The sequence below is a fragment of the Xiphias gladius genome, chromosome 16 (genome assembly GCF_016859285.1).
Source record: "Xiphias gladius isolate SHS-SW01 ecotype Sanya breed wild chromosome 16, ASM1685928v1, whole genome shotgun sequence".
NCBI classification, from domain to species: domain Eukaryota; kingdom Metazoa; phylum Chordata; class Actinopteri; order Istiophoriformes; family Xiphiidae; genus Xiphias; species Xiphias gladius.
In genome coordinates, this window is record NC_053415.1 from 24,499,457 (window position 1) to 24,520,496 (window position 21,040).

General features: G+C 42.5%; 1 protein-coding gene across 1 annotated transcript in view; it reads left to right on the forward strand.

Annotated features, from left to right (window-relative positions):
• The window catches only part of LOC120801888 (aryl hydrocarbon receptor-like), a 39,564-nt gene extending 25,468 nt beyond the window's left edge, over positions 1–14,096 (forward strand). Inside the window, exons 4-11 of the mRNA XM_040149214.1 lie at positions 1,505–1,594; positions 3,970–4,102; positions 5,455–5,588; positions 6,330–6,532; positions 6,762–6,871; positions 8,289–8,430; positions 8,812–10,426; positions 12,886–14,096. Coding sequence (XP_040005148.1) covers positions 1,505–1,594; positions 3,970–4,102; positions 5,455–5,588; positions 6,330–6,532; positions 6,762–6,871; positions 8,289–8,430; positions 8,812–10,426; positions 12,886–13,035 — 2,577 coding nt within the window. The 3' untranslated portion in view covers positions 13,036–14,096. The remainder of the gene's footprint in view (positions 1–1,504; positions 1,595–3,969; positions 4,103–5,454; positions 5,589–6,329; positions 6,533–6,761; positions 6,872–8,288; positions 8,431–8,811; positions 10,427–12,885) is intronic.
• The last annotated feature ends 6,944 nt before the right edge of the window (positions 14,097–21,040 follow it).

The following is a 21,040-nucleotide window of genomic DNA, read 5'->3' on the forward strand; positions in this document are numbered from 1 at the left end:
TCCTCCTCCTCCTCTTCGTCCCCGGGATGAAGGGGGGAGATGGACAGCAAGCGGTTCACAGACAGAGGAATGCAAAGTTTATTGCTGAACCCAAGTCTGAGCCGGCTTCTTTGCTGTCCTTTTACATCAGACACTTGTGAATAATAGAAGACCTGTGAGCGTATCAATTATTCATACTGAAAGTGGAGGAAACGTTACAGAATGGATTAATTGTGCTGTTACTTTTAAGTCATTATTGAAAATAAACACACACAGAATTGGTCGTTGTTGACCACTGACAACAACCTCTTTATATATATCTTCTTCTACATCACTGCAAAATTTTGAAGCCATCACTCCTCTTTAGCTCATCCACAGGACTGCAGCAAATCATTTACAGCTGGCAGGTTAACAAGTACACATGACTAGACTATCTTGCCAAATTGGTGACAGTTACACAGCCTTTCCATTGGGTTCCAATAGCAACAGAGCATTTTTCCAATCTTTCCTAAATCTGAACAAATGTTGAAGGACCATCATGTAAGAGGTTAAATAATTTCAAAATTAGCGTATTAAGTATCTGAAATCTTTAAATATTTGTATCAAAAACAGATTATAGAATACGCTTGGTAGCTGTTTATATGAAAAGCTCAACGTTGACATTTGGTAGTTTGTGTTTACTCTAGGGGAAGTGTCACAGATAACTGAGGTGAATCACTAGTGTATTATCAAAAAGAATAACATGTCATCTCCAGCGTTAGTCATCCCTGTAACCCAGGGGCTGATTTTGAAAAGAAGTGACTGTGTTTTTATATGAATGTTCGTGGTTTTATGAGGCAGGTTGTGTTTGTTTGTGTTTGTTGGTACATGTCTGTTAGTGTGTTTGTTTATGACATATTCCCATACCGGGGAAGGGCACGTGTGCGTTTAGTGAGGTGGAAATGTTGGACCAGCTTTTCCCCTTTGAGGAGAAACAATGAGTGCGCTCCATTTCACTAAACATGCTACCTCATTTTCCTTTCTGGTCTCTTCCTTTCCTTTCCTTTCTTTTCTTTCTATTCTTTTCCTTTCCTTTTCTTTCTTTTCCTACCTTCCCGTTTCCTTTGTGATTCAAACCATTAGTTTACAGTAGTGCTGTCAGCTCACCAGGCATCAGAAACCTGCGTATCCACTCTGTACAACAACAACTGTAGCCATGGCTAACAAATGGAAAAAACTGTATTTGATTTTTTCCCTAAGAAAAAAGAAATCTAAGAAATTAGATAACTTACATACATAGTGTATGTAGAAAAGTTGTAAAGACAAAGACTTGATGGCTTCATTCCTGGTTCTGACAAATCAGAACCAGGAACGAAAGGGAGATATTACTGACTACATTATACAGGTGAACTTTTGCCAATGACAATGCAGTTCTCCATCTTCATAACTGAAAGCTCTTACAGAATGAGAAATAACTGTGCTAAATCATTAGCCAGAGTGAATATACATGCTAACTTTCTGTGTGCATCCCTTGTTTGACCCACAGGCTCTCAACGGTTTTGTCCTGGTTATCACTGCCAGTGGGACCATCTTCTACTCCTCTCAAACCATCCAGGACTATTTGGGCTTCCACCAGGTATCTTATACCTACAAGTCTTTTTCTCTACTTTTCTCTACACCAACAATAATTGTCCTAATACTCCCCTCAACAATGATAACATAATCAGAATTAGAAGTAGAAATGCAGGATTAATGGGAAACTCCTATCATTCTGTTGTAGTGAAGATACATAAATCTGACATAGAAATCCCCAGTGTGGTCTGAGTCTCGAAAGCTCATACAACATCGACACCCGGGGCTCGATTTACAGCCTGTATTTATTAGCTTCGTCTTCATAGAAGGACAGAGGTGTCTCCAAAATCAGGAGACTCTTGGGGGGACTGCTGTGATGAGCATGAACAAAATCAGGTCACTGACAAATATGACAAACCATAAGTCAAATCAGTAGTGAGGCAGACAACACAACCACCCTTAGTAACGATGATCATTTTTCCATTTGCAGGGAGGGGTCCTTCCCCTGCTAGCCCTCTCTTCTTTGGGGGATTCCAAAACATTGAAGTCATGAGCTTGAGTTCCTGTAAACCTCTATGTTAAGTGGGCTCTGGGTACATAAGCAAACAGTGTTAGAAGAGGGCTAATGCTACCTTGGCAACTTTGTCACGCATCCATCGTCATGCCTGCATAGTAACCGCTCAAGAGATTCCCTTTCAAAATCAGACAGTTGGGTTATTGTTCCAGCACCTTTTATGGATCACTAGTGGTGGAAGACAATAGCTTGTAGGTGCTTTATCCACATGTTATTTAACAGTTTAACCCATCATGTTTCTCATCTAACCTAGCCATGATTTAACCCCTACTCCTACATTTTCTGGAGCCAGGGTAGACACAGAGAGGTGCAAATCTACAGAGGCACATACGTTATGGTATTAAACATCTAGAGGCTCTGTTGTTGCAGTCGATAGTGGGGTCTAGATGGATGGCTTGCGTGCAACATCTGATGGCAACAGGTCGGGAGTCTTGTTTAAACCACTGATCTACTCCCTGCATGGTGCAGAGTCAGAGGCTCAAACAGCAGCAACAAGACCTGACCTATTTATAGCTTGGCCTTTTGTAAAAATCACCACTCACAACCATGGGCTGCAGGGAGCAACACATCTCTGCCCTACAGCTCAACTGAGCAGCACACATGGAGACTCAGCTGAGTGCTCCTTTGTTATGACTTTTGGTAGGAATCCTAAAGTGAAATTTGCTTTTGAACACAATGTTTTGGAGAGACATTTCTCATGCACACTGATTGGTCTGCGTGACAGCTGCTACTAATGGTACTACTGTGGCTGCCGTGCTAGCCTATGCAAAAGCATTAGAGTAGCAGACCAAGGTAGCTAGTAACCTAATATCTCCATAACATGCAACACCCTAAACACCCTAGAAACCACCAAGCAACATAATGGGAACGGCCATAAAAACTCGAACAACCAACTAATAATGCCTTAGCAGGTATTTAGCAAGACCTTAGAAACCACCCCGAATACCACTGCAGCTACCTAGAAACACTGTGTCAACCGCTGAACAGCTATTCACTAGAAACCCCGCAGCAACTCCTGGCAACCACTTCAAACATGCTAATAATCATGTAGCAATTGTCTTCAAAGGGTTTTGCATCTAGCCGTGCCTTAGCAGCCACGCAGCAACACCCAAGTTACAACTATGAAACATTTGCACTGACATCCCAGAGACAACAAGCAGCCGTCTAGTGAAGTTTGACAGCAGACATCCATAGAGTTTGTTCAGAAATTTGAACCTTTTGTAACAGTCACATAGTACACAAACAACTGGATATGACATACACTTAGATGTAATGCTTAGACTGTTTTGATATTGAGGAAAGGTAGTTGAATTCTGAAGTAACTTAACATGAACCCCTTTGTTTGTCATTGGGATTATCTTGAAAGTCACTTGGCGGCAAGTGTCAGCTACAAAAGAAATAATCAGCTCATTGATAGCAACATGAAAAAAGATAAATTATCTCCCGCAGGATCAGCAGTGTAAACACACGCATAACAATTCAATAACACACAGAGAAGAGTCTTGGCACTATGACAATGAATGGCACACAGACAAACCGCATTAATGAGGAGGAGCAGTCACAAAGTGAAACTGTTCAGGGGTGATGACAGGCGAACAGTATAGATGAGACTGACAAATGCTGCCGACTGCCGCACACCCTCATATGATTCATATTTTTATTCTGGGTTTGTTGCTTTTGGATTATTAATATCAGGTAAATTATGACTGACTTTTGTATACAATGATGAGTCACAATATGAATTAAATAACCATATTAGTTCTTTTCTAAGGTGTATAATTTTACCTACATCCTGTATGTCTCTCCCTGTGTGTCCCTTGTTTATTTTGGCATGAGCTAATTCTTCCCCCCTTTAATTTTCTCAGACGGATGTCATGCACCAGAGTGTTTATGAACTGGTCCATACAGAGGACCAGCAGGAGCTCAGGAGAAACCTGCACTGGGCTTTGAATCCTCCTACTGCCGCTGCATCTGCCGTTAGCCAGGACTCCCCCCAAGGTGATCAGCCCCCTCCTCCTCCTCATTACGACCGCTGCCAAACTGTGAGGTCCTGTCGGACTGAGTACTCTAAACAGAAACCTTTGTCTGAAGGGCAAACAACACACCAAGTCAAGGAGTTATCGTATTTGCAAGAAAGTTTAAAGAGATGAAGGTTCAACTGATTTTGACCTGAGCCTCTAACAGTGTTTCTGAATTGGATTATTTTATGTCCCAGTCTCTGTTAATATTTGCACTACACTCTGGAAGCTATACATCGACCAGCGTTCAACATTACATGTACTCTGAACAGGTGTCTATGTCCGTGTCCAAACAAAATGTCTTTTAGTAAAACTTCCTGTGCTTCTAAGAACACACAGAATGTAAAAACGCAATAAGTTCAAATAAATAATAGGAGAATTAGAATCCACCTTCCGCAGTTTCAACCCCAAAAATATGTACGGCTGCTAAATGTGCTGAGCTCCGCTGCAGCCCACAGTATGTGTGTGTGAGCATACACATTTGGACATCGATATTAGACTGTTAAGTACACACAGTTTAGGCATTAAACTGTAAGACCATCCTCAGGTCAGGTCACATGACCCTGTAATCTTCACTGTGGCTTAAGAGGTGAAGTGGTCCCAGATCTGTATTTGGTTTTTAAGATGCTTATGTCTGTGAGCTTTGGTTCTGAGTAATGTCTTTAGGTTAAGACCCACAGCTCTGGCACAACTAACCCATTCCTGCACTGAGATGGTGTTTGCAGTGTCCCCTGTAACTGCAACAAACACCGTCACTTGTGTGTGTGTTAAGTCAGATCTAGCTCAAGGCATCATTACGTAAGTGCATTTTCTTCGATGGATGGCAGCTGATGACACGAGACAACATTAAAATCCAGCTGAAGAACAAACACAGAGGGCAGCTTGATGCCAGGCCAATGCGCTCTGAATTTTCACATTCGGGAGATTATTAAGGCATTCCAGCAGTCCAGAAATCAAGACATACTCCTTCATTGTGGTAGGATGTCGAAGTCTTCAGTACATAGTCAAATAAGTCTTTAAAGCTACAGTAAGACCATCTTTAGCTTCCGTAATGTGATACCATGATATGCAACATGTGACGTGGCTATCATTTCTACAGGAATTTGATTAAATTCTTTTTTTTTTTGCCTAACTCAAAAGAGGAAGTGTTGTTGCAAATACAGAGTGATACAAAGCATGTTTTTCTATGTGAATTTAATTTAATTGTTACTTTTACTGGGGTTATAACACCAAATTCAGTTAATTATTTATATAATTAACTGAATTTATATAATTGTATGATTATACAATAATCATTGTCACTGACATTCACTCATGTTTTGTTCACCACAGAGATGGAACCTGACAGCAGCTCATCTCTGGTCACCTACAACCCTGAGCAGCTTCCGCCAGAAAACTCGTCCTTCCTGGAGAGGAGCTTTGTCTGTCGTTTTCGCTGCCTACTGGACAACTCCTCCGGCTTTCTGGTAGGTTACACGTTGAAACAAATGAGACAAAACCTGCAGACGACAAGTGTGTTTGTTTTATTTTTTTGTTAGCCACAGCTGAAGATATGAGATTTTTTTGAAAATTTGGACTTTTTACTCGACTTGTACCTGTCTGCTGCAAGTAGAGGTCAGTGTGGGACGTTCTTTTTTTTTCTTGCAATGGGCTTTAAAGCTGTACACTCCAAAATCTGGTGTGAATCCACACCAGTAGATTACAGATATACTAATACAGTCAGTCACCTAGCTTTTTTAAGACACATTAAGAAGAGCAGAGATCCTCTTAAATGCTTTTAAAACTTAAAAAAAATAGCGGAGACAGGACGAGCTTAAGGATTCTTTCCTTGAGAAAGGATTGAGATGGAAGCCGTGTTTTTAGTTACATTTTGGTAAAAAAAAAAAAAAAGAAAAATGCAAGTGGTCTGAGCATAATGAGCGTATGGATGGACAGCAGAGAATTGGATTACGCTGAAGGCCATGGGCTTCACAGGATTACAGTACGGTAGTCAAACCAAGCTGAGGCTAACAAAGGGGATGGGGGATATTTTCCTAAAATACACCCCAATCACATATTTTGTGATATCCATGGAAACATGTCAGTCGGAGTAACATCTTGATAAGATAACAGCCAATATTGTATGAGAGTCTAAGGTATTAGCACATTTGAAGTACTTTCATGAAAGACAACTATTTTAAACTGCATTTATGATCCTTACTTTACAGGCTTTGAACATCCAGGGCAGGCTCAAGTTTCTGCATGGACAGAACCAGCGGCAGGAAAATGGAGGAAAGGCCCCAGCACAGCTCGCCCTTTTTGCCATCGCGACTCCTCTGCAGCCTCCGTCCATACTGGAAATCAGGACCAAGAACATGATCTTCAGAACCAAACACAAGCTGGATTTCACACCCTTGGCCTGTGATGCAAAGTAATGAAACCGGCATGCAACATACACATACACACATCCTTCCGTTTCAGTACTTGTATCTTAACGCAAGACGTGATCCAGCTTACTGTCACTTGGTTTGTCAAGATGGTTATTTTTTGGAGGCTAAAGCAGTAATACCAGAACTCAATGTCACATCCATCTGGAGGGAGCTTGATCCTACACAATCATATGTGATCAATGATTAGTCTTTCTCTGTATTTCTGCACAGGGGGAAGATAGTTTTGGGGTACACAGAGGCTGAGCTGCGGGTACGCGGATCTGGCTATCAGTTCATCCATGCAGCAGATATGTTGTACTGTGCAGAGAACCATGTCAGAAGTAAGTTGTGTCACCACACCAACAAAGCTATTCGACTGTTTACCAAATATCGGTGAGGAAAAACATCACAGTTCTTCTTTTCATTATGAAAAACCTTCATCAACGTACATTTAGGCAGAATTTGAAGCCAGGAAAACGGCTTTTATTGTCTCTCTGTACTTCGTGCACTTGCTCTATTCAGTCTTTAACTTTGCTGGCACTTCCAGTTCAACTGGTGAACATCAGCTTGGTAAAAATTATCTACAAAAAGCTCCAAACAGACTGATGAGAGGGTCATTTCAAGACTCCATCAATGTAAACATATCTAGAATTGACACATTTTAAGTGTTGTAAGTATTTTTGGGGGTATTTTATTTTTATTAGACAGAAGACAGTAAAGAGCTGACAGGAAATGATGGGGAGAGATGTGGAATAGCATTAAACACATACATGGACACTTTATTGTCTAACAGTTACAAAAACCAGCAATCTAAGGATGCCAAATGGTCAAGGACAGTATGCCAAGACCAACTACATAGACACACATAGATGTTTCACAAGTAGCAGTTGAGCAGATTTCATACAATTCTATTTTCAGACTTCAAGGGCACAAACAAAATCCTCCATACTGGCGCCTTACAATAAAACTGTGCCCAAAGGAGATGGTTGTTATGAAGTCTAAGCTGTTTTATAATGAACACAATATGTAATAGGAAATGATCAATCTTTGATGATTAGTCCTGTCAGAAAAATTGAGGAGCTCTGGTCCAACCTAGTCAGAGAGTTCAGACGGCTTTCACAAGTAATCCGGCTGGATTATGGAGCAGATTGAGCAAAACTGCAGAGCTGCCAGAGGAGAGGATAGGGTCCACAAATCCACTGCATGAGCAAAGCATCAGAGACGATCCATACAGCGGCACCAACACACAAACACTTCAGAGGTCAGACACAGTATGTTATTGATCACTCTCATCACATGAGCACAAGGACCAGTGTGGTTTAATCAAGATGTAAAGGCAAGTAGAGCTTCGACACAGGGGAGCCAACTGACCTCTTCCGTTCAGCCCAACATTATATCATGTCGGAGTAGGATTTTGTGGCCTTAGCCACCTTCCCAATTCACTTTTCATTCTTCTCAAAATTGTACAAAAGGAAGATGATCTGGTGTAAGAGCCCTAGATCCAAATAGAAAACTTTTTCACAGTCAATCGGATTGTCAATCAAATGTATGAAATGTCATCGACATGTCCATTTGGTAAAGATGTGCTTTCTGTGTACACTTAAATAAGGTAACCTTACAGGATTTCTGGCAATTGAATTTCTACCCTTCTACAAACCTCTTTGGGCTCTGTCTTTGCTGAAATAAAGTACTTTCAGTTATATTACTTTTGTTATACAGCTCACTCATTATAACTGTGTTTGTGTTCCATATTTGTAGTGATGAAGACTGGAGAAAGTGGTCTGACTGTGTTCAGGCTCCTCACCAAGGAGAATCGCTGGAAATGGGTCCAGGCTAATGCCAGACTGGTGTACAAGAATGGCAAACCCGACTACATCATTGCCACCCAGAGACCTCTTTTGTATGTTCCTGTCCTTTAATGTTAAGTTGTAAACCAACAAAATGTACCAGTTGTATTCAGAGACAGGAAAAACTAGTTTACAGCAACAGAACCTTGATATAATATGCATCTATATTAAAATCAAAGCTTATATGAACACAAACAATAACTTGTCATATGTTTTAATCTGATTTATGCAATGAGTTTAAGAGCTTATCCCAAGAGGGAAGCATGCTTTCAATTATGATGCAACACATTTTAAATTTTTTAAACTTGTATGACACTTAAAAGATGGCTTCAATTAGGGAAAAGTGGGTAAGAACCAAACACAAGCTAGAAACTTTGTAAATGAATAGCCATGGTGAGGTCTCCAGATAATAATCATCTTTTCTGTCATCACAGGGACGAAGAGGGAGGAGAACACTTGCGTAAGCGCTCCATGCATCTACCCTTTACCTATGCTACAGGTGAGGCTTTGCTCTACCAGTCCAACCATCCCATTGCTGGCTTTAAAGATGGAAGCCATGAGAAAAATGGCAGTAAGTCAAAGAAGAGCCGGACTGACAGGCTGGTAAGGGATGGTCTGGATCCTGGCTCCCTCCTGGGGGCACTTATGAGTCAGGATGAGTCGGTGTACGTTTGCCAGCCTGCCCTGGAGCCCAAAATGTCATTCCATAGCAGCTTCTTTGGGGAGCAAACGGGCTTCTCTGACTCCGAACCCTCCAGTTTGCACAGGAGCTGGGATGAGCCAAGCAACGGTGTGGTGGGACCTGGCATCACAGAGCCAAACATAAGCTTTGACCCACTGCTGGCTACTCTAGACTCCCTCTCCTTGGAAGGCCAAGGTGTTGTGGATGCAGAAGAGGGGGGTTGTTCAAACGGTGAGCTGTTTGGAGCTCTGGAGGGGTTGGGGCTGAGTGCAGAGGACCTGGAGCTGCTGTTGCTGGATGAGCGGATGATCAGAGTTGAGATGGACCCTGAACGTGTGCCCACTTTGGACGACCTGCTGACAAATGATGAGATCCTCTCATATATCTATGACTCTATAGAGGGAAAGACTGATTCCACAGAACATGAAGGACGGATGCCTCCCAGTACAGCCTCAGTGACAGCCACAACAGTGTCACTACCTGAAAGTAATCCCACCTCTGACACTAATGTGCAAATGCAGTTTCCTCACCATAAGCCTCCCCTGGTGGGGCAGGCTCCCATCGTCCAGCTGTCCCAGCAGATGCAACAGCACCTCAACATGCGAACAGGTAAAGTGGAGCATAATTGGGGCCAACAGAGTGACCAGTTGGCTAATACGATAGCTAATGGAGAGCTGCTCGGGCAGAATCAATCTATTCCCAACGGACAATGGTCAGCCCAAGACATTCTAGCCAGTGCAGGGATACAACTTGATCATTTTAATACACAACAGACTATTTTCAATGGTGAGGCCTCAGAGCTGGATGGTGAGCTTCATCAGCAGCAAACACATCAACGCTACCTTCAGCAGCAACAGCAACCCAGGATGCAGAACCAGCTCTCACAGCAGTGCCATGCCAAACAGAAGGCAGCCAACCTCAACGGACTGTCTGGCATCTCCAGCACAAAGAATTCAGTTGGGAAATCCCAATGGCAGGACTATGGATTCAGCGAGAGTCTGGGCAGCAACCCCTGCCTTGATAACAGCCAAAAACCTCTTACAAACACCTCACTAGATTCTTGCATGGATTATAGTATGCCTGATATTGACAATGCAGATTACACTATCAGTGGAAGTGGTTTACTTGGGAGGAGTGGGCAACAGCACGGGGCCGAGTCCATGGTTTCATCCTTCCAGGGGATGAACCACAAACTTCAGCAGGAGCAGATCCAAGCCCCTTTGGCCCAGGTCATCTCCAGCCTGTCGCAGTGCCCTCCCCCCAACGCCTCCCTGGAGCAGATCCTGGGAGTGGGCAAGCCCTGCCGGCAGCTGGACCATTATGGCATGGTAACCGCGGAGATCCCTCATGATCCCAATTACAGTAAGGTGAGGTCGCTGAAACATTGACATATTGTAATGGCTTCAAAGTCATAGCTAGCTAAAATAGTTTGAGTTTGGAAGTTGATACTTGAGCTTTGGGAACAGTATATAAATCAATGTAATACAAGCTCAAAATGTAAATTTACTATACTTTGGAGCTTTCAACTGCGTCCTCACGCTCTTATGTACTGTTGGGGAAATGGTTCTCAAAAATTGTTCAGAAAGCTTTGTTGTTTGATAATGCATCATTATCATGTTTTCAGTTACATTCTTTTTCATTTTGTAATTGACTGCAATAGTAGTGCCTTAGTTGGTTGGACAAAACAAGACATTCAGTGATGATATCTTGTGCTCTAGGATATTGTGATTGTATTTTCTGATGTTGTACAGATCATTATTGATGAACTGAGAAAATATTACAGACTAATAATCATTAGTTGCAGCCCTACTTTGGCCCTCAGGGTATTATATTGACAAATTTTGAATGAGATGTTGTGCAATTTGGTACTGGCTTTCATGATCCCCAGAGGATGAATGCTAGTCACTTTGATGAGCTGCAGTGTTTTCATCTAACACCGACAACAGCTCGAATCCTCCCCTTGTCCAACACTCTAGTTAATCACAAAGTAAAATACATCACAAATCAATGCCCAGTTTTCAAGAAATTTGCTGTTGATAGTCGTGATACAGGAACGACTGATAATCCAGTAACACCCCGACCATTCCTCTTAGGGTTATGCTAAAATTTCCAACAGCAGCCCCCTCTGGGTAATCTGTCAGCATGTAATACAAATTGTAATTGGCAGGCATCCATGACATTTGCAGAGTTAATTCATCAGTGTTTGCAGACAGGATGAGAAGATAGGTATAAGATTTGGTTGACGCAGTGCAGTTCCTTGCCTATTGGGGTCAGGACTTCTTGATATGCAAACAGTGGTGCAAGACATTTCCAAAACTGATAAAAATGTATCCAAGAAATACCAGTTTCTTAAACATAAAGTTTGAAATGTAGTAGTATTTCCATATTTTTCTCTGCTAGAGGATACAATATAACATACTCAAATTTAGTGCTGAAACTAGACTCACATTAATGAAACTAGACTCAGATCAACTGAGGTCCACCCCATTTATAGCCATGAGATTAGGCTAAACAAGAGAGAGAACTCTCTTTATAAAGTAATCCAAGACAGTATAACAGCAACACAAACTACACAAAATGATCTTACAGTTGAATCAACACCTCTCTAAACCAGTTTCAGTAAAAACGGAACATTTTAACCTTAATCTATGTAGGTTTTTATTGCAGGACTGCTGTATTAGACTGGATTCGTTCTACCTAGAACATACTGTATGTTGTCATTCAAATGTATGATAACCTCAAACTGGCAAAATGCTGCGCTGACGAAAGGCAGAACAGTTTTCAGTTAAAATATTTACCTCACCCTCATATCAAATAAGTAAGACTCAAGTAAGACTCATAATATTTGTATAAGTATCATTGCAGGACTGACAACTGAGTGTATTTACTGTTACTTTGAGGTCAGGATTTTCGGTTTTTACATCAATGTAAATTGAAGAGATTTTAGTTTTGAACTAATTTTATTATTTTAGAAATAATCACCTGCTTCTAAGTAGTTCAGATGACCCAAAGGCCAAGAAAGATTTTGCCCAAAGTGATCGATTCAGTGTCACTGAACGGTTTAAAGATGTCACTTTGAGTTCTCAGAACCTGAGACAGGCATTTGTGGCAGAGTCTGATCAGGCAGACACAGATATCGATATCTGAGAGCAGAAAAGCTGGCGATGATGATGCATGCATGTCAGCCAAACTTGCTTTTATACACGAGCGCATACATAGTGATACATTCAGAGATGATAAGATATCTGCATGTTTGTGTAGTTACAGAAAATTGCCCTCACTCCCACAGCTCTCAGTTAGTTTTTCAAAAATATTCAGCTACACCTCCTTTCAAAATAAATGTTCCTTTTCTTACCCCACTGTCTGCCCCGCAGGCAGGCCAGTCATTGCGAACTCACGCTGTGCAGCCAAACATTGTTCCAACCCACATCGCTTTATTTTAAAGTCTTGTAGCAATGACAAAGTTTCCAAAGATGCCATATACGTCGGGCTGAATTTTTGGGGGAAATGTTTGCAAAGCAATACACATTTCCAGTCGATGGAATTTTGCATCCACACAAAAGTTCTCGGGTCTGAACATTTCTTCCGGAGCTTCACTGAAGAGCTGGAAGAAGCGGTTAGCGCACACACAGTATACAGTGTGCGATGGTGCTGGATGGTGTAACTGTTCCAACCTGAAAGCTACTAAAAGTAGAGAGAGTTCAGAGCTACACGACAGGGCCATTGCGTTGACATACACTACAGGTACATATATGACTGTATGTCATAATGTTAGTTCCAACTCTCTGTATCCACGATATCTTCCTTCCTTCTCTTCCTCGTGCAGATGGAGAATGGCTGCATCCTGAACAGCACTTACCCGGGGGGCTGTGCTCTGCCCAATGGGAGCGGAGCGGCGCCCCCTACTGTCCAGATGCCCAGCCCCGAGACTCTGTCCAGCCTCCCCGACCCACCAGCCACCGGCTTCTACCTCTGACCGTCTGGCAGTCATGCAGCAGGACACTGTTCATGGCCAGGAAACACACAATGACTGGACCAGCCTTATACATCTAGATACCATAACAAACAAAGCTGAATAAACGTAGGCCTATATGTTTTTTTCTTTTCTTTCATTTTTAATTTGGACTTTTTTGTGGGGGGAGGGGATCATTGTGTTGTATTTCAAGTCATATTATCATGAGTACTTTGTTTACAATAATGCAGTCAAGAGTGCTCAGTTGATTTTATTTTACGTAATACAGAGAGCTAAATATGAGTTTTCGTCAAGCTGAGTTTTATAAACCTGCGCTCAGATACAACGCAAAGCACAATTTAGATTTAGAGGCAGCTAAAATTTTGGATAGTTCTGGGATTTTCAGTACTAATTATTATCCATTATTTAGATTAAAAAATCCATTATGCTTATGGCATTTCAAGCAGGACTTTGTTATATTTTGTATACCATGAAAGATCAGGATAAACCGAGGAAGAGATGACTGACTGGGTGTTATTGGTGGGTCAGTGATTGACACCGGTTGACCACCGGAAGATGAATATGACCCAGTAAATATCACTTGCAGTAGATTGAGGCATCAGTCGATCAACAGGGAATCACTTCCAAGCAAAAGTAACAAAGATCTCCTGGTTCCACCTTCAAATCACAGGAGTTGCTGATTCCTTTCTAACATGATTAGTAAATTGAATATCTCTGCGTTTTAGACTGTCAGTTGGATGACACAAGACATTTGAAGGCATGCGAAGATGTCACGCTCAGCTCGCGGGAAGAAAAAGCGGAATTCTTTTGTCGTTTTCCGACATTTTATAGACAAACCGATTAATCAATCAATCAGGAACATAACAAGCACATTAACTGACAAATAAAGGTAACTGTTAGATGCAGCCGTAAATTGTAAGAGACAAAAACAGACAAACAGATGCCAGACCTACTGAGGCAACGACGGCTTGTTTTATGTCTCCAGTTCACGAATGTGCAGAAACAGAAGCAGAAAGGAGAGGGTCTGAAAAAGCAGCATCTGACCGCGCATCACATGTAGTTCTTTGTCTTGTGAGTTTATTTTTTCATTCGATATCGACCTCGGCGTCGGGGTCTGGACAGTTTGCTTCGCGCTGTATCTGAACGCACCGCACGGCACGGCACACGCAAACACACACTCTGTCCTCATGCGTGCGACTCCAGCGCGACGGCGAAGGTTCTTGGTACTGGCAGTCGACAGGACATCAGCACCACTCATAGTTTTTTGTCATGCAACGAGAATGTAATCTTTCGGTGTCCAGTGATTTCTTTGTTGAACAGTTTTACTTGTCAACAATGAGATTAATCTGTATATGTTTGAAAAAAGTAGAGAATATGGAAATTATGGCTAGAAATATCCTGCACTTTATTTCAAGCACCCAATTAATGCAGATCTGTAGTCAGGGATACTGTGGTTACAAAACCAACAGACCCTGGTTTTGTTTTGTTTTATGTTTGAAGCAACCGATGCAAAATGGACCAGTTTGCATTTCTTTATTCTTACTTTGAGGTACATTTCAGGTGATAGGTTAATGTCCTCACAAGCACAAACACTCCTGTACAATTTTCTTCTTTCTCCACTTGAATTATTATTATTATATTTTGTTCTTGTTGATAATGTTGATAATCTTGGACCTCTGGATGAGTTTTATTTCTTTTTTCTTTTTTTTAAATTCTGGTCTTTGTTAAAAGTTTAACTGACTTGATTAGAAGAAGTCACTTAATTTTTATTTTCTGTATTTATTCATGTCCTACAGCAAGTGAGCATTCTGGATTGTTTTGAAATTGATGTGTAAGACCATTTCTTGTACAAAAGAAAAAAAGGAAAAAAAAAAGAAAAGAAAATGAAATCCTTTGTCCTCCCTCGCAGAAGCGGTGGTTGCACTTGCTCTCCTGAGGGGATCAGCGAAATCTTTTTACCGTGAATGCAGACCCAAACCCAATACAGTACAATCAAACCTGAGTTTTTTTCTAAAAGAAAAAGTCTGACGTCTTAGGAAATCACCTTGTTTCCTGTCTCGGCCAGAGTCAGAGGGCGTGAAGACGGTTATAAAGACATACTGGACAGAGACAGAAGGATATTAATCTTCCCACCCCGGTTTGTCGTCTGAGTCAGAAAACGAACGTATTTCCGCAAAAATGTCCGACTTTTCCTTTAAAATGGTAGAAAAACTCTGTTGATGTTTCAGGTCGGTAATTTCAGGTCTGCACGGGATCCTGGAGCAGTTATCGAATGGCAAATACTGAAAAAACCAAATGTGAGCATTAAAAAGAGATCTCTACTGGAAGGATACAGTTCTGAATGTTTCTTGTACATAGTGAAATGACTGGAAAATTATGCAGAGTAGAATTATTTCATCAAGAAAAGATGCTGAAAAGAGATTTCCATTTCATTGTTCAAATAATGTCATTACTGTTGGTATTAATATTATTGCTATATGTTTTATGTTGAAATGTGATACACACGTGGTTACATGTCATTGGAACTGACTGTTTCTTTCCCTTTTTCTTTTTTCTACAGCAGAAATGTTTGCTATATTTAATATGATTGATGTGACTTATTAACAATGTGAAAAAAGATGTGTATACAAAGGCAAACAAGCTTTGACAAATACAGGTATGTACATAGTTTTGCGTCGAGTCACTCGTTTCAAGCACTATTTTTAAAACACATGCTTATCAAACTCCTTTGTTTTAGTCATTTTTTTTTCTCGTTTTTTTTAATTGTAAATAGTGCTCTCATCACAAAACACCGGACTCTATGACAGAACCTGAAAATGGTGCCATACTACTGAGACTTGTTAAATAGGCTATAATGTTGGAGAGTTTAATTTTGCTTTTCTTTTTTTTTTTTGCTTAGCCACAGTAACTTTAACATGCTAACAGGACAAGGTGTAGTTGTCGCAGATCCGACCCGTGTCCTCTGACTGCTTGTTTCGAAACGTATTATTTTCCTCCTTTTGAGATGAGAGATTTCTTCAATCACAGTGACAAACACAGACATCTTGCAAGCATATAACTCTGACCACTCATACGTCTCCCTCTCTCGAGCCCTCCAGTTTTGTATTCACATGGACAGTAAACAGCAGGGGCGTCCAACCTTTGTCAGTGACTCCTAACCGTGGACCCCTGACATGTAAAGGTGCTATGTGTAGCATTTTAACATCAATAAATCATTACCACATTAACTCTGCGAAGTCTACGTGATCACTTTCTTTCTTCCCCGGGAAAAGAAAGCCACAACCTTGGCAACTAAACCGCTAACCACGGTCGCCGGTCCACAGAGATGCTTAGAGTACGACCTTTAAATACGTGTTGTAGAAGCATTGTTTCGAATAGGGAAAACACCGGGAGGAGAAAAATACCTACCAAGGACCGAGGCTGTACTGGACGGATGAACGGGTGTGACGGAGGGGGACGAATGTGGGGGTGGAAGTCGGAGTATTGAAGGCCGGGGGGGAGGGGAGACCTAGTGTGGAGGATGCATCAGAGCCAACTACTGGGCCCAGACAGTACAGAAAAATGAAAGAGAGAAATAAGGGGAGTGGGGTGATGTAAGCGCAGGGTTGAATAGAGGGGGAATGGAAGGAGGGAAGAGAGGATGAATGGATGGGAATGTGGGATGGGCAAAGAGTTAGGAAGGTGAATGGATAAAGGGGAGGGAAAGGGAGGGTGGCTCGGGAGAGGACGGGTCAACCAGGTGTAAGACGGCTTGGCAGGTGATCGGAGGTGTGGCTGAGGCATGGCCTCGCTCTTGAACCTGGCTCAACCAGTGAACTCCACTAGGGTTCGGCCCAGCTGAAAAAGTATATTCAGGGGTTGTCTTTTAGAATAAACGTGTTGTCAGTAGCCTGTTGTGTCAGAGCTAGTCCTGCCCCTTGAAGAGCCTCTTCCTTTCCTCCCAGACGGGGACTCTTGCATCCTCGCGGCCATTTTGTTGATGGAGTCCGCCCGAGTTTAAAGATCAGCCGGCTGCCAGAGAGGAGCAGCGGCAACACGAATAGGCGAGAGATGGACCGGCAGTCACAGGACGGTACTCACACCACTGCAGACACGGAAACTCTTCCTCGCATCCCGTGTGTGTTTCCTCATTTCACGGTGCGACCGTTTCGATTGGAGGAGGGGGCGAACTGCGTTCTTCTGAAAACTCCCACAGGAACTTGTAGCCCTGCGGTCCTCACTGGTGAACCCGATAGTATTACCTCAGCCAAAGGGGCAACGACGCAGTTTTAAGGATTACATACGAGTTACACTTTTTTAACACTGTGAGATTGGTCAGTAGTTTTAAGAAAGTCCCCTCTCATGACGTGTTAGACTAATTGAAATGACAAAATTGGGCCCTTTTTCCCCGTTATTGTTTATTTATTATACAGCTGAGAGGCAGATGAGAAAAGTTTAACCATCTTCTGTTATTAGAAGAGGATCCATTCAGATAACATACAGCAAGGCTGCACAATCCGCTTTATATATTTATGTCTCATTTTAATAATCACAGACCTTTTGACATTCATAGTCCAGTTTTATGGTCTCGTCTCGACTATGGTCACATAGTCCACGGCTAACTTACAAAGAGGACCGGAAACATAATCTCCTTGGCAGTGGTCACAGATTCTGGATTGAATTTAAATCCCCGATACCAGATCAGCAGCACAGTAGTCTCTGCAAAACACGAATTGACCCCCTACAAATTATGCAGATACTGAGTTTTCATATCAAACCGTTGTTTTCCAGAATTTTACATCAAAGACCCAGTGACTAAGAAACAGCTGATGCAGAAGGTCTGAGTCTGAACCAATACACAACTAAAATCTCCTCAAACTGCAGCAGAAGAGCTGGATGCTGCTGCTGCTGCTGCTGCTGCTGCTATCATCTTAAATTAGAGCATCAGATCAGTGACGCTGAAGGAAAGTGGTATTTTGTTTCCTCTGAGCGCAGTGATATTTTTATCCTCCGCCACAGAGGAAATAGATATGGTAAATTGCAAATCACCCTGAGGGCGACTTGCATCTATTCCGCCACAATATTCAAAATCAGGCCTCGAAATAAAGGGTAAAATCACTTGTTGATAGCAGGAAAAGAGGGAAGAGGGATGTGGAGGGGCGCAGAAAAAACTCGATGTGCACAAGCAGCGTAATCCTATAATTAGCCATCCAAGATCAAAATTCCATGCAGCCATGGGAAACTTGACCCTGCATTGTTATTTTTCAAGTTAGAGCCAGTAGTAGCGGGAACGAATACGAAGGTCTTGAGACGAACGTCAGAAAGAGGCAGCGGAAATGTCACTTTGAGCCCCCTGAGGGCGTAGGAGCCTTCTTCCAGGGTGGGGCTGAGTGGCGGTTGGAGGGGAAGTAGGGGGTTCGAAGGCACCGAAGCGCTCCTTGTTTATGCATCGACACATCTTGAGTCATTCTAAACAAGGCAAAAGAAAGAACGACGGGGCTACATGCGCCCGGGGGACGCCGTGGTAGATACGATGGATACGCATAATGTTCATCGTGGAGATTTGCCACGCTGAGTCCCCTACACCGACTGCAGACATATTTGGATAATAACTAGCCAATTAGAGCCCGCTCTGAAGTAGAGGGGGAACGGGGGCCGCTGCCCGGGACAAGTGACTCATCAGCCCAGTACATCTGCTTCCCCCCTCTGAGCCTGTCACGGCCACATTGTGGATTTCATGGGACGTCGAACAGAGCCCAGAAAAAGAGCTTCCACAGAGGGTCGGAGGAAAACATCCTGCATGAGGGAGCATGTTAACGCATATGTGTGTTTGGATGTTGTGGACAAGAGGTCTTTTACACAGAGGACGCTTTAAAAAGCACAGACGTTACCGGTCTTGGAAAGTAACTGAGTATGTTTTCTCAAGTACTTTACTTACTTACTACTCAATACCTCTGCCCCACCACATAGACTTATCGCACTTTTGACTCCACTCCATTTATATGACTGATGCAGTTACTGTTTTACATCAGAAAAACACGATGGGCTCATTAGGTACATCGTTGCATGTTAAACCAGTGGTTGCAAACCTTTTTGGCTGGCGGCCCCTGCACCGAAAAAGGCCCGTCTCGTTGGGGCCCCTTGTCACATTTCGAGATGCCCAGGATGTTCCTAAGTGCGGTGTCCCATCTCAACGTATCAGGTGGTTTCGTTTACCGTTTGAGGCCCAGGGGAGTAAGAATCTATCCGAGAAAGATGAGAAAATATTCCAAAACGTTAATGTAAAGTGTGCTTTTTCTCTTCATACCAAGCAGTATATGAAGTGGTTTAAACTAGCTCCACCTCAACCAGCTGAAACAATAAAATGCCAGTTGAGTATTTCAATGTCCATATACCAATAACATCCATAATGGAATATATACTGTACATATACCCCTCACAGGGGCCAATTCTCTACACAATTTAAGTACATTTTGCTGCTAATATTTCTGTACCTTCGCTCGAGTGGGGTCAAAACGCGGGACTTCTAATTGTAATGCTGCATCGGAAGTGGTCCGAGTACTTCCCCCACCACTGGGTGGGGCCGATAACGTCACCAGTGACTCTTGTTTTGTTCAAGCGGCCCAGTAAACCATGACAGTGTCATTACTACTAGGAAGGGTACGAGAGGGAAGTTCCGGGCCTGTCGTGGCGGACGCTGCGTGTGAGAACATTGGCCTGGTGCTGGAGAAACCCCCACACCCCCCAACAGGTGTTTTTCGCGTACTCCTGCCGATCGGACCTCAGCTGCGGTCGGAGCCGGGTGGAGCTACCTGAGCTCATGAAACAGGTGCAGAAAAAAAAACAAAACAGAGAGTGAGGACTGAAGACAGGACAGGACAGTCCTGCCAGGGGGGGTTTACACTTGAAACCTTTTGGTCCAAGTTAATGTACACACATATTATCCAGGCCTATCTATGTGTTTTTTTTTTTTTTTGTGTTTGTTTTTGTTTTTTTGTGTATTAGCAGAATTTCTGTCTGAAACAGTTTTTCACAAATCAATTTAGATTAATAACTTGAAAAAATGTCACTTTATCTCATGGCTCATGTTGCCCCCCCGTCATATAACTTGTTTGTTATAATCACACTTTATTATAATGATACTTATAATTTCACTGAGGAAATTATACTGGAAACCTGCCTTTGCCACAGTTGAATGAAAAAATAAATGGAGCGAGGAATCGGTGGTCTGAGTCACCCCCTGTTGTTCGCTTTGGCTACTACACTGGTTTTCGAAGCGGTTCTGCGGGGGAAGATCTGTGGGATCCGTTTAAAAGCCATTTGGAGGATTAAAAAACCTGTTCATCCAGCGACGAAACAGCTTTCATCCGCAGTGGCAATATTTAAAAGATTTGCTTGCTTACCCTCAGGAGAGGCGGTTTGGAAAGCAAAAACCAATTCACCTTTTCAGTCCTGCAAAACCTGAGCGTAGAGTTGGATGCTTAAACTATCATATGTATGGGGATGCCTGAATAAAGTACAGCTCACGTTAGTCTTACAGCACACTTTCTACATGTGCAGCAACCATTCCGCAAAGGCTTTCGGAGAGTCTTCCTTGTGTTTTCTTTTGGCCTTTTAATATGCAAGGCTTGGACCCAGGAATGGAGACAAGGGGGGGGCCAGAGGGCAGCAGCAATAACAGAGAGGCAAGATACTTGATCTGAAAATTCCACACTGAGATTCATGTAGCCTGGCATGGCCAGACCGGAGAGCGAACAAACACGAGCTGGCCGATTTGGTCTGGTTTTCCGGGCTAAGGTTCATGACTGTCCTCAAGAATATGCGCGATTTCTTCTCGGCTGTTTCTGAAGGTCACCTCCTCACGTTTTGGGACACATCTTGGATCCGCCCTCTTAATTCATGTCCGTAAAACCCTTTTAGAATCGAAGAGAAATGGTTCTGTCAGCAAGGGAAAAAAAAAAAAATCCTATATTAGGGCAAAATAATCTTTTTCTGTGATCATCTGCCCCGAGTGGCTACAACCGGTCCT